Source organism: Brassica oleracea, chromosome C7 (genome assembly GCF_000695525.1).
Source record: "Brassica oleracea var. oleracea cultivar TO1000 chromosome C7, BOL, whole genome shotgun sequence".
Lineage (NCBI taxonomy): Eukaryota > Viridiplantae > Streptophyta > Magnoliopsida > Brassicales > Brassicaceae > Brassica > Brassica oleracea.
In genome coordinates this window covers 33,917,512-33,930,091 of record NC_027754.1, presented here as the reverse complement: position 1 = coordinate 33,930,091, position 12,580 = coordinate 33,917,512, and the positions used below count along the sequence as shown (strand labels likewise).

Here is a 12,580-nt window from a genome sequence, read left to right as displayed (position 1 = left end):
TTTTTCATTAATTATTGTCCATCAAATTTATAATCTTCATATTAATTTAGTGAAGACTAAAATAAAGCAAAAAAATCAAAAGAAAACTTAGAAAATAAGATGTCTGAATTGCGATGTACTGTTATTTAATTATAATTCAAATGTTTTACAAATTAAGGTTCTTTATTATTATAAAATTATGGTAATAATTATTAACACAAATTTAACTTATGTAACAAATAGATTTTCATGTATTGTTATAAAACAGATACATATATACATGTTTCTATTTTTAATCGGTTTTGTTCGGTTTATTCGGTTTAATCGGTTATATACCAAACCATATCCAAATCCTACGGTTTTTATAAAATTATATCCATTCGGTTTATAAGATATATAGCAAAATCAAACCATATTATCTATTTCGGTTCGGAACGGTTCGGTTTTACCATATTTAACAGCCCTATATGAAAGTGAAGTCTCATTACGTCATTTACAGGTTCACATGTAGATAATTCCAAGTCTAAATATATGCATTATTAATTTGACCAGTAAAACTGATCCGGTTAATATAATTGATACTCGATGAGGGGGAACCAGACTGTTTATTAAGTAAATTAATTCGATTTGTTTCGAATATATTTTCAATGGTTTTGATGAATCACTATTGAAACAAATAAATTTTCTTTAGGCTTATTATTTTTTAATGATCAAAAAATATTTTTCAATGGTTTTATTATATAGTAAATCTAATTGGAAGGTTTTTTAGTAACTGGTCAACTTCTTCATATGTGAATTGTTAAACGTTAGTTTAGGTTTCTTACTGTTCAAAGTTAAATCTAATTAGCTATAAGGTAAAACCATATTCCAAGTTATCGTCTCTACATATATCATTTAGTCGACGACGATTTGCAAATATATTTAGAACTTGAATAAACAGATATAATTGGTACGATCTCTCGACAGATTGCATGATATTAAATTTAGTCCTTGTAATTCCTTAACTTAAGCACCAAGAATTTTAACTAAGCAATCAACATAAATAGTGAGAGACAAATAATTTTGACCATAAAAATTACTGGATTCCTTAATATTGTTTCCTATGCTCAAATCTCATAGTTAATATTGTTTCCTATTTGTTGATTCCTTAATTATAATACTTTCCAAATTTTTAAATTATAACCCAAAAATTAGGGATTATTTGGACTAAAATTGTGCCGATAGAATATTAATTTTCTTTCAAATCATGGTGGAATTAACCCTATTGGTTATCACTATATACATGACGTGAACTAATATCTACAATATCACAACTTCAAGTATGTTTGTTAGCAGATTTGTGTATGCGATAATGGCCCATATTTTGATCCTATGTACTAATCGACCCACTTAATTTGGAAATTTATATTATTTACTTGAAATTACATTTATTCGTCCACAATTTTTATGTACTCGGGAAACAGTTAAAATTTAATAAAACTATAACAAATTAAATGTATTAATAAGACTATTACTGTTTGTTGTCCATAATTAGATTGTTGGTACCCGTATATTCCACTAAACATACAAACTCAAACTGTAGTTTTTTCATTACTCTTTATATCAAATACATCTTCTATCTACGTCTAACAAAAGACATCTTTAAATACTTCGTCTTTGGTCTGAGTCTGACCAATGTCATCGCCATTTCACTCGGTAAATTTCTAGAGGTATTTAAATCTCTATCTCCTTCACTCTCTTTTCTACACGATTTTGAATTTATATTGTCTGTTCGATCGGTGGGATATCATAATTATGTTATGTATTTATCGAATCCAATGGATACTTTTGTTTTTCTTTCTTTTGGGTTCTAGTTTTGGAAATTATCAATGGTTTATGGCTGATTATCCCCTAAAATGGAGCTAGATTTCTGACTGGAACCGTCCGTGTGATTAAATGGGTCTTGCTTGCATACTAATTAAGTGTTCCATGTCAGTGTTTAGTAGATACTACGTGTTTAGTACTCCCTACGTTCTTTAGTGATAGACTTTTTAGAAAAGAAAATTGTTTCACAAAGATGTATTTTTGTGTTTTCTATGAAAAATTGTAAACTTCAAGAAAATTAATTGACTTTATTGAATTACTATTGGTTAAAAGTTATTGAAAATTGAAAATTACAGAAAACAATACATTTATTATGGTATTTTAATATGTTTTCTTAATATATGTGAAAATATTAAAAAGTTTATCTTTGTGGAACGGAGAGAGTATTTCATATCCATACCACCTTTAATGATCTAACTCTTTTTCAACTTGTTCTTAAATAATCTAAAATTGGCACAAAAATTTCTCCAGTCATTGTAAATAAATTCACTTTTAAATTTATTGTTTTTTCTCTAATGCATGAGAAAGTAAATGAAATTTATTCTTGTGGTTTTTTTGGGTCTGATTATGACTTTGTAATATTTTAAAATTATATGCAGAAAAATGGTGAAGATATATGTTTTTTTTTGGTGAAGATATATGTGAAGATATATGTTGCATAAGAGCCGGTTATGTCAGTGGACCAACCATGGCAGTCGTTGCTCTTAAATGTCCCGACATTGAAGTAGCTGTCGTTGACATCTCTGTACCACGTATCAACGCTTGGAACAGCGACCAGCTTCCAATCTACGAGCCTAGTCTCGACGAAGTCATCAAGCAGTGCCGTGGCAAGAACCTTTTCTCCAGCACCGATGTTGATAAACACGTCAGAGCTTTCGAAGCTTGCGGCAGACGCTTTCTTGGCTCAGAGGATTTCTTTCATCTGTTAATGCAATGTCAGCTCTGTGTGAAGCCACTGACGCTGATGTCACGCAAGTGGCTTACGCGGTTGGTACCGACTCAAGAATCGGTTCCAAGTTCTTGAACTCGAGTGTTGAATTCGGTGGTTCTTTTTCCAGAAGGATATTCTGAACCTCGTGTACATTTGTGAATGCAATGGACTCCCTGAAGTGGCTGAGTACTGGAAGCAAGTCATCAAGATCAATGACTACTAGAAGAACCGATTTGTCTCTTCAATGTTCAACACCGTGTCAAACAAGAAGATTGAGGTTCTAGGTTTTGCATTCAAGAAAGACACTGGTACACTAGGCAGACTCCAGCCATCGACGTGTTTAAGGGTCTTTTAGGAGACAAAGCGAGGTTATGCATTTACGATCCTCAGGTGACAGAGGATCAGATTCAGAGGGATTTGTCGATGAACAAGTTTGAATGGGACCATCCGCTTCATTTGCAGCCAATGAGCCCAACGACGGTGAAACAAGAGAGTGTGAGTTGGGACGCATATGAAGCATCCAAGGACGCGCATGGTATATGTATCTCGACAGAGTGGGATGAGTTCAAGAACTTGGAGAAACCGGCTTTTGTGTTTGCTGGAAGCAACATTATGGATTTTGAGAAGCTTAGGGAGATTGGTTTCATTGTGTACTCCATTGGTGAGCCACTAGATGCATGGCTCAAGGACATGCCGGCCGTTGCCTAAATGATGATTCTTTTTGAACCTTTACATATATTTTTTCCTCCATTATTAGATCATATATATGTTGGTTAAGTATTAAACCGATTGGTTAGTTTTGGTTTAGCTTCTTTTTACTGAACAAAGGCACTATACCAAACCAATGTAACAAACTTTTGCTAAGAAAGCTTTAATTGAAAACGTTTAATATGGTATCAGAGCCATCTATGGCTTCTTCTTCGTCGATTTGCGATTTCTCGAGCTGATTCCTTTCGTTTTTCATGGCGGTGAGCTTCTCGGTGTTACAACAACTATCTCTCTTCGTCGATGTCATTGCTTTTCTGGTGATTCATCTCGTTTCCGTCTTATCGCGAATCTTGCTTTCGTTCCGCTTCTTGAGCTTGTGATTTCGTCTGATTCGTCTTCGATTATTCTTCAATCATGAGTTCTGCTGCTGCGAATCCTCAATTCTTGGACCATTACGAAAATCCCTACTATCTCCACAGTTCCGATCATGCTGGACTGGTTCTCATCTCCGATCGCCTCTCTTCCGGTGCGGAGTTTCATTCTTGGAAGCGCTCGATTCGTATGGCCTTGAATGTTCGCAATAAGCTTGGTTTCATCGATGGTACGATTCCTAAACCTCCTGATAGCCATCGTGATGCTGGATCTTGGTCTCGGTGCAATGATATGGTTGCGACTTGGATTATGAATTCTGTTTCTAAGAAGATAGCTCAGAGTCTTCTTTATATGTCTACTGCTGAATCGATTTGGAAGAATTTATTGGTACGATTCAAGCAGGATGATGCTCCACGTGTGTACGAGATTGAACAACGTTTAGGGACTATCCAGCAAGGTTCTATGGATGTAACAACCTACTATACTGAGCTCGTCACACTGTGGGAAGAGTACAAGAACTTCATAGATCTTCCTGTTTGTACATGTGGCAGATCTGAGTGTAATGCTGCTGCTTTATGGGAGAAATTGCAGGAACGTAGTCGCGTGATGAAGTTCTTGATGGGGCTTAATGAGTCTTATGATGCTAGCCGACGTCAGATCTTGATGATCAAACCCATCCCGTCTCTTGAAGATGTTTCTAATATGATCACTCAAGATGAGAGGCAGAAGAGTATCAAACCAGCTGTGAAGAGTGATGCTGTGATTTTTCAAACAATGGGTTCTGCTTCTGAGTCTGTCTCTATCAACACTCCGGTTCTTCCTGCTGCTCAACATGGTTATCGCCCTAAGCAGCGACCTTTGTGCACTTACTGTGGCCAGTATGGTCATATTCTTCAGAAGTGTTTCAAGATTCATGGATATCCTGCGGGGCATCGCTTTCATGGTCAAGCTCCAAGAGGATATTCTTCCCAATCATTGACTCCACGAGGACAGCAAAGTCAGAGTGGCTTCCCTCGTTCTCACAGTCAGAACCAAACCCCTCAGTATCCCCCGTCTAACACAGTTGCTAATGTCACCAATGCGCCAATGATGGGGTCTTCCATTCCATCATCTCAGAGTTTGGATGTTAATCGTATGAGTCAAGACCAAGTCTAGTACATTCTTCACCAACTTCAAGCTTTTGTTCGTCCTCCTGAGTCTTCAGTTCAAAATCAGCATGCTACTATCACGGAACATGGTCACATGGCTGCTCAATCATCTTCTGGTATACTTCTTTCTTTATCCTCTAACCTTCGTTTTCAAAACAGTACTCTTACCTTCAACCATCAATGCCTTTCCTCCCTTTATAATGCTCTGCCTAATGGTTCTTGGATTATTGACAGTGGGGCTACGATGCATGTCTGTTCTGATCTTGCGCGTTTCAGTGGGCTTTCTACTGTCACTGGTGTCAAAGTGTCTCTCCCCAATGGTCACAAAGAGCCAATTAGTCATATAGGAAGCATCATTGTTTCACCAACTATTACATTGCATAATGTGCTTTATGTGCCATCTTTTCGTTTCAACCTCATCAGTGTGCGTTGCTTACTTGTTGATAATAATTCCTCTGCTCACTTTTATGTTGATCATTGTTTGATTCATGAATCTACTCAGGGATTGATGATTGGTAGATGGTCTATTTTCAACAATCTTTACGTCCTAGCTACACATGTTTCTGCATCTCCTCCTATATGTGCTTCTGTGTTGGATGATGGTCATCTTTGGCATCAACGTCTTGGGTATCGTTCACTAGCAAAATTGCTTCATGTTCCGGGTATTAAATCATTGCATAAATCATCTCTGTCTACTGTAGAAAATTGTCATGTCTGTCCTTTAGCTAAGCAAAAACGTTTACCATTTGTTTCACATAATCACATTTCTTCATTTCCTTTTGATTTAGTACACATGGATGTATGGGTCCTTTCTCAGTAGAGTCTACAGAGGGTTATAGATATTTTCTAACATTGGTCGATGATTGTACCCGTGTAACATGGATCTACTTTCTAAAGAATAAAAGTGATGTTTCCACTGTTTTTCCTGCTTTCATTCAACATGTTCATTTGCAATATAATGCCCGTATTAAATCCATTCGAACTGATAACGCACCTGAACTAGCATTTTCTGATATTGTTCGCACACATGGTACGATTCATCAATTCTCTTGTGCTTATACTCCTCAACAGAACTCTGTTGTTGAGCGTAAGCATCAACACATCTTGAATGTAGCTAGATCATTACTGTTTCAATCTAAACTACTGTTGATCTATTGGACAAATTGTGTTTCTACAGCCGTGTTTCTTATCAATAGAACACCTTCTCTTCTTCTTGATAAGAAAACTCCATATGAGAAACTGATGCATAAACAACCTGACTATTCATTTCTACGTTCTTTTGGTTGTCTATGTTACGTGTCTACTTTAGATAAAGATCGTCATAAGTTCACACCTAGAGCTGATTTTTGTGTTTTTCTCGGTTACTCATCTGGTTATAAAGGTTACAAGGTTTTGAATATAGAAACACATCAAGTCTTTGTCTCTCGAAATGTTATTTTTAAAGAACATATTTTCCCATTTCATACGCTTAATGATTCCATTCCGTCTGATGAACTGTTTTCCAAAACAATTTTACCAATGTCTACTCCTGTTGCATTGGATTATGTTCTTCAAGTTCATCCTGTTACTTTACCATCATCATCATCTGCATTTTCATCATCTTCTGCATTGCCCCATGTGACTATTTCTCGAGAGACTGGGCCATCCGTGACAGGACAAAGTCAACTTCTACGCACAAGACCACAACGGACTGCTCGTACTCCAGGTTATCTTTCTGAGTACCATTTCTCTTTTATTCATCATACTCCTCTTCCTTCTTCATCTTCTCTATATCCTCTTGCCTCGGTTGATACATGTTCTTCCTTGAAACCACTTTATCAACAATTTCTCCTTTCTTATTCTATTGACCCTGAACCTACAACTTTCAAACAAGCCATGTTGTCACCAGAGTTTCGGAAAGCTACTGATGATGAACTGCAGGCTATGGAAGACAATAGAACTTGGGATGTTGTGTCTCTTCCTCCAGGGAAGAATGTTGTTGGGTGCAAGTGGGTTTTTACAACAAAATACCGAGCTGATGGGACTGTTGAGAGAAAGAAGTCTCGCTTAGTGGCAAAAGGATACACACAGCAAGAGGGTGTTGATTACACTGATACTTTCTCACATGTCGCCAAACTTGCTTCTGTCAAGCTTCTCTTGGGTCTTGCTGCTGTCAAAGGCTTGAAGCTATCTCAAATGGACGTCTCGAATGCGTTTCTTCACAGTGATCTAGATAAAGAGATATATATGAGCTTACCTCAAGGATATACTCCTCCTCCTGGTACACACTTGCCACCTAACCCTGTTTGTCGATTGAAAAAATCTATTTATGGTCTTAAGCAGGCTTCCCGGCAATGGTACCACTGCCTTACTGATGTGCTCTTTGCTGCTGGTTATGTTCAATCTCCATCTGACAACACTCTGTTTGTTCGTCGATCTGGTGGCTCTTTCACAGGAATTCTCATATATGTCGATGACATAATGATTGCTAGTAATGATGATTCTGCAGTAAAGATTCTTAAAGACACACTTCATCAGCATTTCAAGATCAAGGATTTGGGAGATTTGCGCTTCTTCTTGGGTCTTGAGATTGCTCGTTCTGCTGCAGGAATCTCTGTATCTCAGCGCAAGTATGCTCCGAATCTTCTCTCTGATGCTGGCTTGTTAGCTTGCAAACCGTCTTCGGTTCCAATGGATCTTGTCGCCAAACTCAGTATCAAATCATGCACTCTCTTGGATGATCCTACTCCTTACCGTGCCTTGATAGGGCGTTTGTTGTACCTAACGATAACTAGGTCTGACATCACCTATTTTGTTCATAGTCTGAGCCAGTTTATGTCTGCTCCTACAAACGTTCATCTTCAGGCAGCTCACAGGATCCTTCGCTATATCAAAAACAACCCGGGTCAAGGTCTTTTCTACTCTGCTTCATCTGAACTTTGTCTTAATGCTTTCGCTGATTGTGACTGGGGAGCTTGCCCAGATAGTCGCCGTTCTATCACTGGCTATTGCATTTATCTTGGTAGCTCCTTAATCACTTGGAAGTCGAAGAAACATGATGTTGTTAGTCGAAGCAGTACAGAAGCAGAGTACCGAAGCATGGCTCATGCGACTTGCAAGCTGTTATGGTTTCAGAAACTTCTCACGTTTCTTGGCATCATGGTCACAACTAAGGCGAAGCTCTTCTGTGACAGCAAGTCTGCGATCTACATTGCTACAAATCCGGTGTTCCACGAACGTACCAAGCACGTGGAGATCGACTGTCATACCGTCCGTGATCAAGTCAAGAACGGCTTTCTCCGGTTGATGCATGTTTCAAGCTCTAATCAACATGCTGACATCCTCACAAAACCACTTCAACCAGGGCCTTTTACGTCTATCCTCAATCGTATGTCCACTTCAAGCCTCTTCACTCCATCATCAGAGTCCATACCTTCCACTTCATCGGCTTGAGGGGGGCGTATTCTATCATATATATGTTGGCTAAGTATTAAACCGATTGGTTAGCTTTGGTTTAGCTTCCGTTTACTGAACCAAGACACTATATATACCAAACTAATGTAACAAACTTTTGGTAAGAAAGCTTTAATTGAAAACATTTAATATCCATCATCAGTTTGTCATATTTTGGTTTTCACTTGTGATCATTGTCAAGCCTTTGAGACTTGTTACCACTGCTTTTCTTACAATGTGTGTTTTTGTTATGTAAGCTCTCTTTATTGTTTGATTATTTGGTGTGTAATTTATTTTTCGGTTGGTTCCCATAGATGTTGCTTTATTGGAAAAAAAGAAAAATAAAAATAAACTCAATCTGTTGATTAGGTGATTTTGTGATGGTGGTTTATAATATTAGGCCAGTTAAGGTGTTGTAAAATGCGTGTGTTTTATTTTTAGGTAAACACTAATTGAGTTTTTGTCTGTTAAGAGAGTTGACAAAATGTCTACCAGCTTGTAAAATTGCGTGTGTTAAAATGTCTACCAGCTAGGAGATTCTATGAGTATCGGATTTGACAACTAACACTTGCACGTTGTGAAAGCTACACGTAAGAGATTATATGCCTTCATGTCTTTGATTTCATTCCCAATCATTGGTCCTCAACCTTGTCTTTTTTTGACAACCATTTCTTTTTGTTAATCAATTTATAAAAATGAACTTAAATATATGTTTCCATTTGAAAACGTTAAAAAACTTAGACAAAGAACTTTCATGTAAATGGTTTAATCAAATTGTGATTTTAAAATGGAGATACAGCTTTTGTAATTAAATATTTGGATATTATTTTCTTAATAAATAAATGTCCAAATATTGGTGTTTTTTTTTTCTTTTAATTTTCCTTCCTATCAATGTGAAAGAAGAGCGTTATATAATTGGTGAAAAGACAAAAGAGGATTGATTGTCTTGGGATTGGGCTATTTGCAGAAATTCAAAGTCAAAATAAGTCCCAACGACGAACTCCATTCCTCTTCCTCTCGATCTCTGCTTCACTCTCTCTCTCTCTCTCTCTCTAGCCATGGACGCTCTCGTTGCTCAGCTGCAGATGCAATATCGTAATTACACAGTTTCTCTCTACCAACAGGTTTGTTTTCATCACTTCCCCCTCAAACCCCCCATTTCATTCGAGCAGAATTGGATATATATATATATAGATCATTCTATCGAAAGCCTGAATCTTTGGTGATTCTGTGTGTTGTTAGGGATTCGAATTCTCAAAAGTAGTTTTCAAGGCGTCTTAGTGAAAAAAAGTTTGGAACTTTGATGTTAGATCATTGCTTTGTTTTGTGTGTTTTTGGGTTGTGTGAAGGGCTTTCTGGATGATCAGTTTACTGAGCTAAAAAAGCTTCAAGATGATGCAAGTCCTGATTTTGTGGCCGAGGTTCTCTCTCTCTTCTTTGAAGATTGTGTCAAGCTTATCGGCAACATGGCCAGAGCTTTGTGAGTTTTTTTATTTATTTATTTATTTATTGTCACTAACAAGTATACCATTTTTCATCATTTAACTCTGCCTGTCTTCTCTTACACGACTCAATCTATTTCAGGGACCAGACAGGAACTGTGGATTTTAGTCAGGTCGGTGCGAGTGTGCATCAGTTGAAGGGTAGTAGCTCCAGGTATGTTTTGCTTCGAGCTTTTTCTCCAAATCCTTAGTTGTCTTGCTTTTGGTGGAAAGATGAAGAGCTCTGTCTTTGTGTATAATATGCAGTGTTGGTGCCAAGAGGGTGAAAGGTTTGTGTGTTACCTTCAAGGAGTACTGTGAGGCTAATAACTACGAAGGGTGAGGCTTTTAACTCGAGTTTCTTTTGGTTGAGATTGGTGAAATAATAATAATAATAATAAGTCTCTGATGTTAAATTAATTACAGGTGTGTGAGATGTCTGCAGCAGGTGGATATCGAGTACAAGGCGTTACAGACAAAGCTTCAAGATATGTTCAATGTGAGTGATGATTGTGAATACATCCAGTCTCTGTCCAGATGCTTCTTCTAGTGAATCACTTGGATGATTTGAAACTTTCATGACATTTGTGTTTGTTGCTGCAGCTTGAGAAACAAATCATTCAAGCTGGTGGTAAAGTTCCTCAAGTGGACATTAACTAAAAAGACTCGCAATGCTCTTGTGGTTAGAAGAGAAGAACAAGATGATGATGACTCAAATTTGCAGTCTTCAATTTCTATTTTAATTTATTTTGTTTGCTCAGAAGGAACTCAATAGACTGTGTGGAAAAAAAAGAGAGATGATTCTTGTTGATAATAATCATTAGTATGCATGCATTAACATTTCTGGACCAAGTCATGTGTATGATATCTGGTTTGCTCCTGGTTCCTTTTTAAAAACCGGTTCGGTTTTGTGTGAGATGTTGTAAAGAGACTACGAAGTTAACTGTAGGCGCGAGTGTAGGAGATTACTACCCTCTCAGAAAAAGCCTTACTACCTTCCACAACAAGTAACTTTTCTCCTCCTTCTCTGTGAGTAAGCTTGATCGTCAGCGAGACTGATCCAAGCTCCCCCGAAAGACCAAATCTTTTGTTTAGGGTTCTAAGCTCAGAGACTCGGTAAAATAAAAAGACGACAACTTTTCTCTGGTAAGCTGTCCAAGTCAACTTTTGTTTTTTAGGGCTCTTCCATCTTCTTCCTCATTTTCTCGAGAAAAGTTGAACGGAAAAGCAAAAACCTTTGTCGAATTTTCCGAGTAAATTTTCGTGGGTTTGATTAGTGTCGGGTTACTTGTGATGAAACAGGTTCAGAAGCAGAGAAAGTTTCATCCTTTAGTGTCTTTTTCGGCAGCGAAACCCTAAAAAAGACCAAAGCTTTGCAGTGTACGAGGAAGAAGCCGACATGTCTCAGAGCCTTCTTCACGTTTGCAAAACTTGCGGAAAATGGTTCGCGACTGCGAAAGCTGTGTACGGTCACCAGAGGGTTCACTCCGAGTTGAAACGGAAGCCTAGGGTTAGGGTTTTTTGCTCTGTTTCGACCTCCATCGAATCTAAAGCCCTTGATCCTTCGTTGTCGCTCAAAGAATCTTCTTCTTATTCTTTTATGAGTGAGATTGAGAAACAAGAGATGGATGAAGCTGCCATGAGCTTGGTTATGTTATCTCAAGGAGTTTCTCATATCAGAAACTTGCCTCCGGGTATTGATCAGCCGAAACAAGAGTTCTTCAGTGAAGTGTCTGCTACTTGCAGTGATGTTGTTGTTGCTCAGGCATTGCCTTCTCCTCTGAGGAGTAAGTCTCTGGCGAAAGGGGAGAATAACTTTAGCTATAGAATCAAAATATGCGGCAAGAGTTTTGAGCGTTCTCTAGGTGGTCATTCACTGCCTGTGTTGGCTGACTCAGGAGCTAAGAAGGTTGTTCCAGAACCATCATGCTTTGGAGTCTCTCAGGAGGAGTTGGTTGAACGTGGAGATGCTAATGTGGAAGAATATTCTGTTGAGGCGAGGCAAGGTTTCAGTAAAGTGTCTTCTCACTCAGGTGTCGAAAAGCCTAGCAGTTACGGTGATGTTGTTGCTCAAGAAGCGTTGCTTATTCCATTGGGAAGTAGGTTGCAGGAAGAACCAGAGAGTAACTGTAGCTATAGATGCAAAGTATGCGGCAAGAGTTTTGGGTGTTTTCAATCTCTAGGAGGCCACCAAAATCTTCACAGAGGGGGTAAAAGGAAGAGATTTGAAGATGGTAGTTCACCGTCTGCCTCATCAGAAGCTAAGAAGATTGTTCCACAACCATCAAAAAGCTTCGAGGTCTCTCAGGAGGAACATTCTGTGGAGTTGAAAGAAGGTTTCGAAAAGTTTAGTAGTTGCAGTGATGTTCTTGCTCAACCATCACCTTCTCCTCGGAGATGTAATATGCAGAAAGGATCACAGAGTAACTCCAGCTATGAGAGGGGTTTGAAAATGTTGTAGTTTCACCGTATGACTCATCAGAAGCTAAGAAGATTGTTCCAAAACCACCAAAGCTTTGAGGTCTCTCCGGAGAAATTGTTTGAACATAGAGGTTTGTCTACATAGAATCTTCAGATTAGTTGAACAGAAAGGATGTGTTGGAAACATTTGTTGCTCTTTTTTTCCCTCTTCGTTAAAGGTGTGTGCAGATGATATATAGTTGACA

At 38.1% G+C, this 12,580-nt stretch overlaps 4 protein-coding genes across 4 annotated transcripts; all 4 read left to right on the top strand.

The window, feature by feature from the left end:
- Positions 1 to 3,017: 3,017 nt before the first annotated feature.
- Positions 3,018 to 3,481, top strand: LOC106304815 (UDP-glucose 6-dehydrogenase 2). The gene is given in 2 exon segments (XM_013741204.1): positions 3,018 to 3,083; positions 3,086 to 3,481. Coding segments are annotated over 2 exon segments (462 nt in total).
- Positions 3,482 to 3,895: 414 nt separating this feature from the next.
- On the top strand, positions 3,896 to 5,008 carry LOC106303143. Its single transcript, XM_013739487.1, has one exon. It carries the CDS (start codon positions 3,896 to 3,898, stop codon positions 5,006 to 5,008), a length of 1,113 nt encoding a protein of 370 aa, XP_013594941.1.
- Positions 5,009 to 9,338: 4,330 nt separating this feature from the next.
- Positions 9,339 to 10,766, top strand: LOC106305910 (histidine-containing phosphotransfer protein 2). The gene is made up of 6 exons (XM_013742336.1): positions 9,339 to 9,557; positions 9,783 to 9,913; positions 10,018 to 10,089; positions 10,182 to 10,253; positions 10,341 to 10,413; positions 10,518 to 10,766. The coding sequence occupies exons 1-6, from the start codon at positions 9,492 to 9,494 to the stop codon at positions 10,572 to 10,574; spliced, it is 471 nt and encodes a 156-aa protein (XP_013597790.1). The 5' UTR covers positions 9,339 to 9,491; the 3' UTR covers positions 10,575 to 10,766.
- Positions 10,767 to 10,969: 203 nt separating this feature from the next.
- LOC106305909 lies at positions 10,970 to 12,534 on the top strand. Its single transcript, XM_013742334.1, has 2 exons — positions 10,970 to 11,060; positions 11,217 to 12,534. The coding sequence occupies exon 2, from the start codon at positions 11,314 to 11,316 to the stop codon at positions 12,373 to 12,375; it is 1,062 nt and encodes a 353-aa protein (XP_013597788.1). The 5' UTR covers positions 10,970 to 11,060; positions 11,217 to 11,313; the 3' UTR covers positions 12,376 to 12,534.
- Positions 12,535 to 12,580: the final 46 nt, after the last annotated feature.

Bases quoted from the DNA above. Each gene is read 5' to 3' on its own strand.
- LOC106303143 (XM_013739487.1), top strand. From the start codon at position 3,896: ATGAGTTCTGCTGCTGCGAATCCTCAATTCTTGGACCATTACGAAAAT.
- LOC106305910 (XM_013742336.1), top strand. From the start codon at position 9,492: ATGGACGCTCTCGTTGCTCAGCTGCAGATGCAATATCGTAATTACACA. The intron at 9,558-9,782 runs GTTTGTTTTCAT...GGTTGTGTGAAG, and splicing joins CAGTTTCTCTCTACCAACAG to GGCTTTCTGGATGATCAGTT. The intron at 9,914-10,017 runs GTGAGTTTTTTT...AATCTATTTCAG, and splicing joins GGCAACATGGCCAGAGCTTT to GGACCAGACAGGAACTGTGG.
- LOC106305909 (XM_013742334.1), top strand. From the start codon at position 11,314: ATGTCTCAGAGCCTTCTTCACGTTTGCAAAACTTGCGGAAAATGGTTC.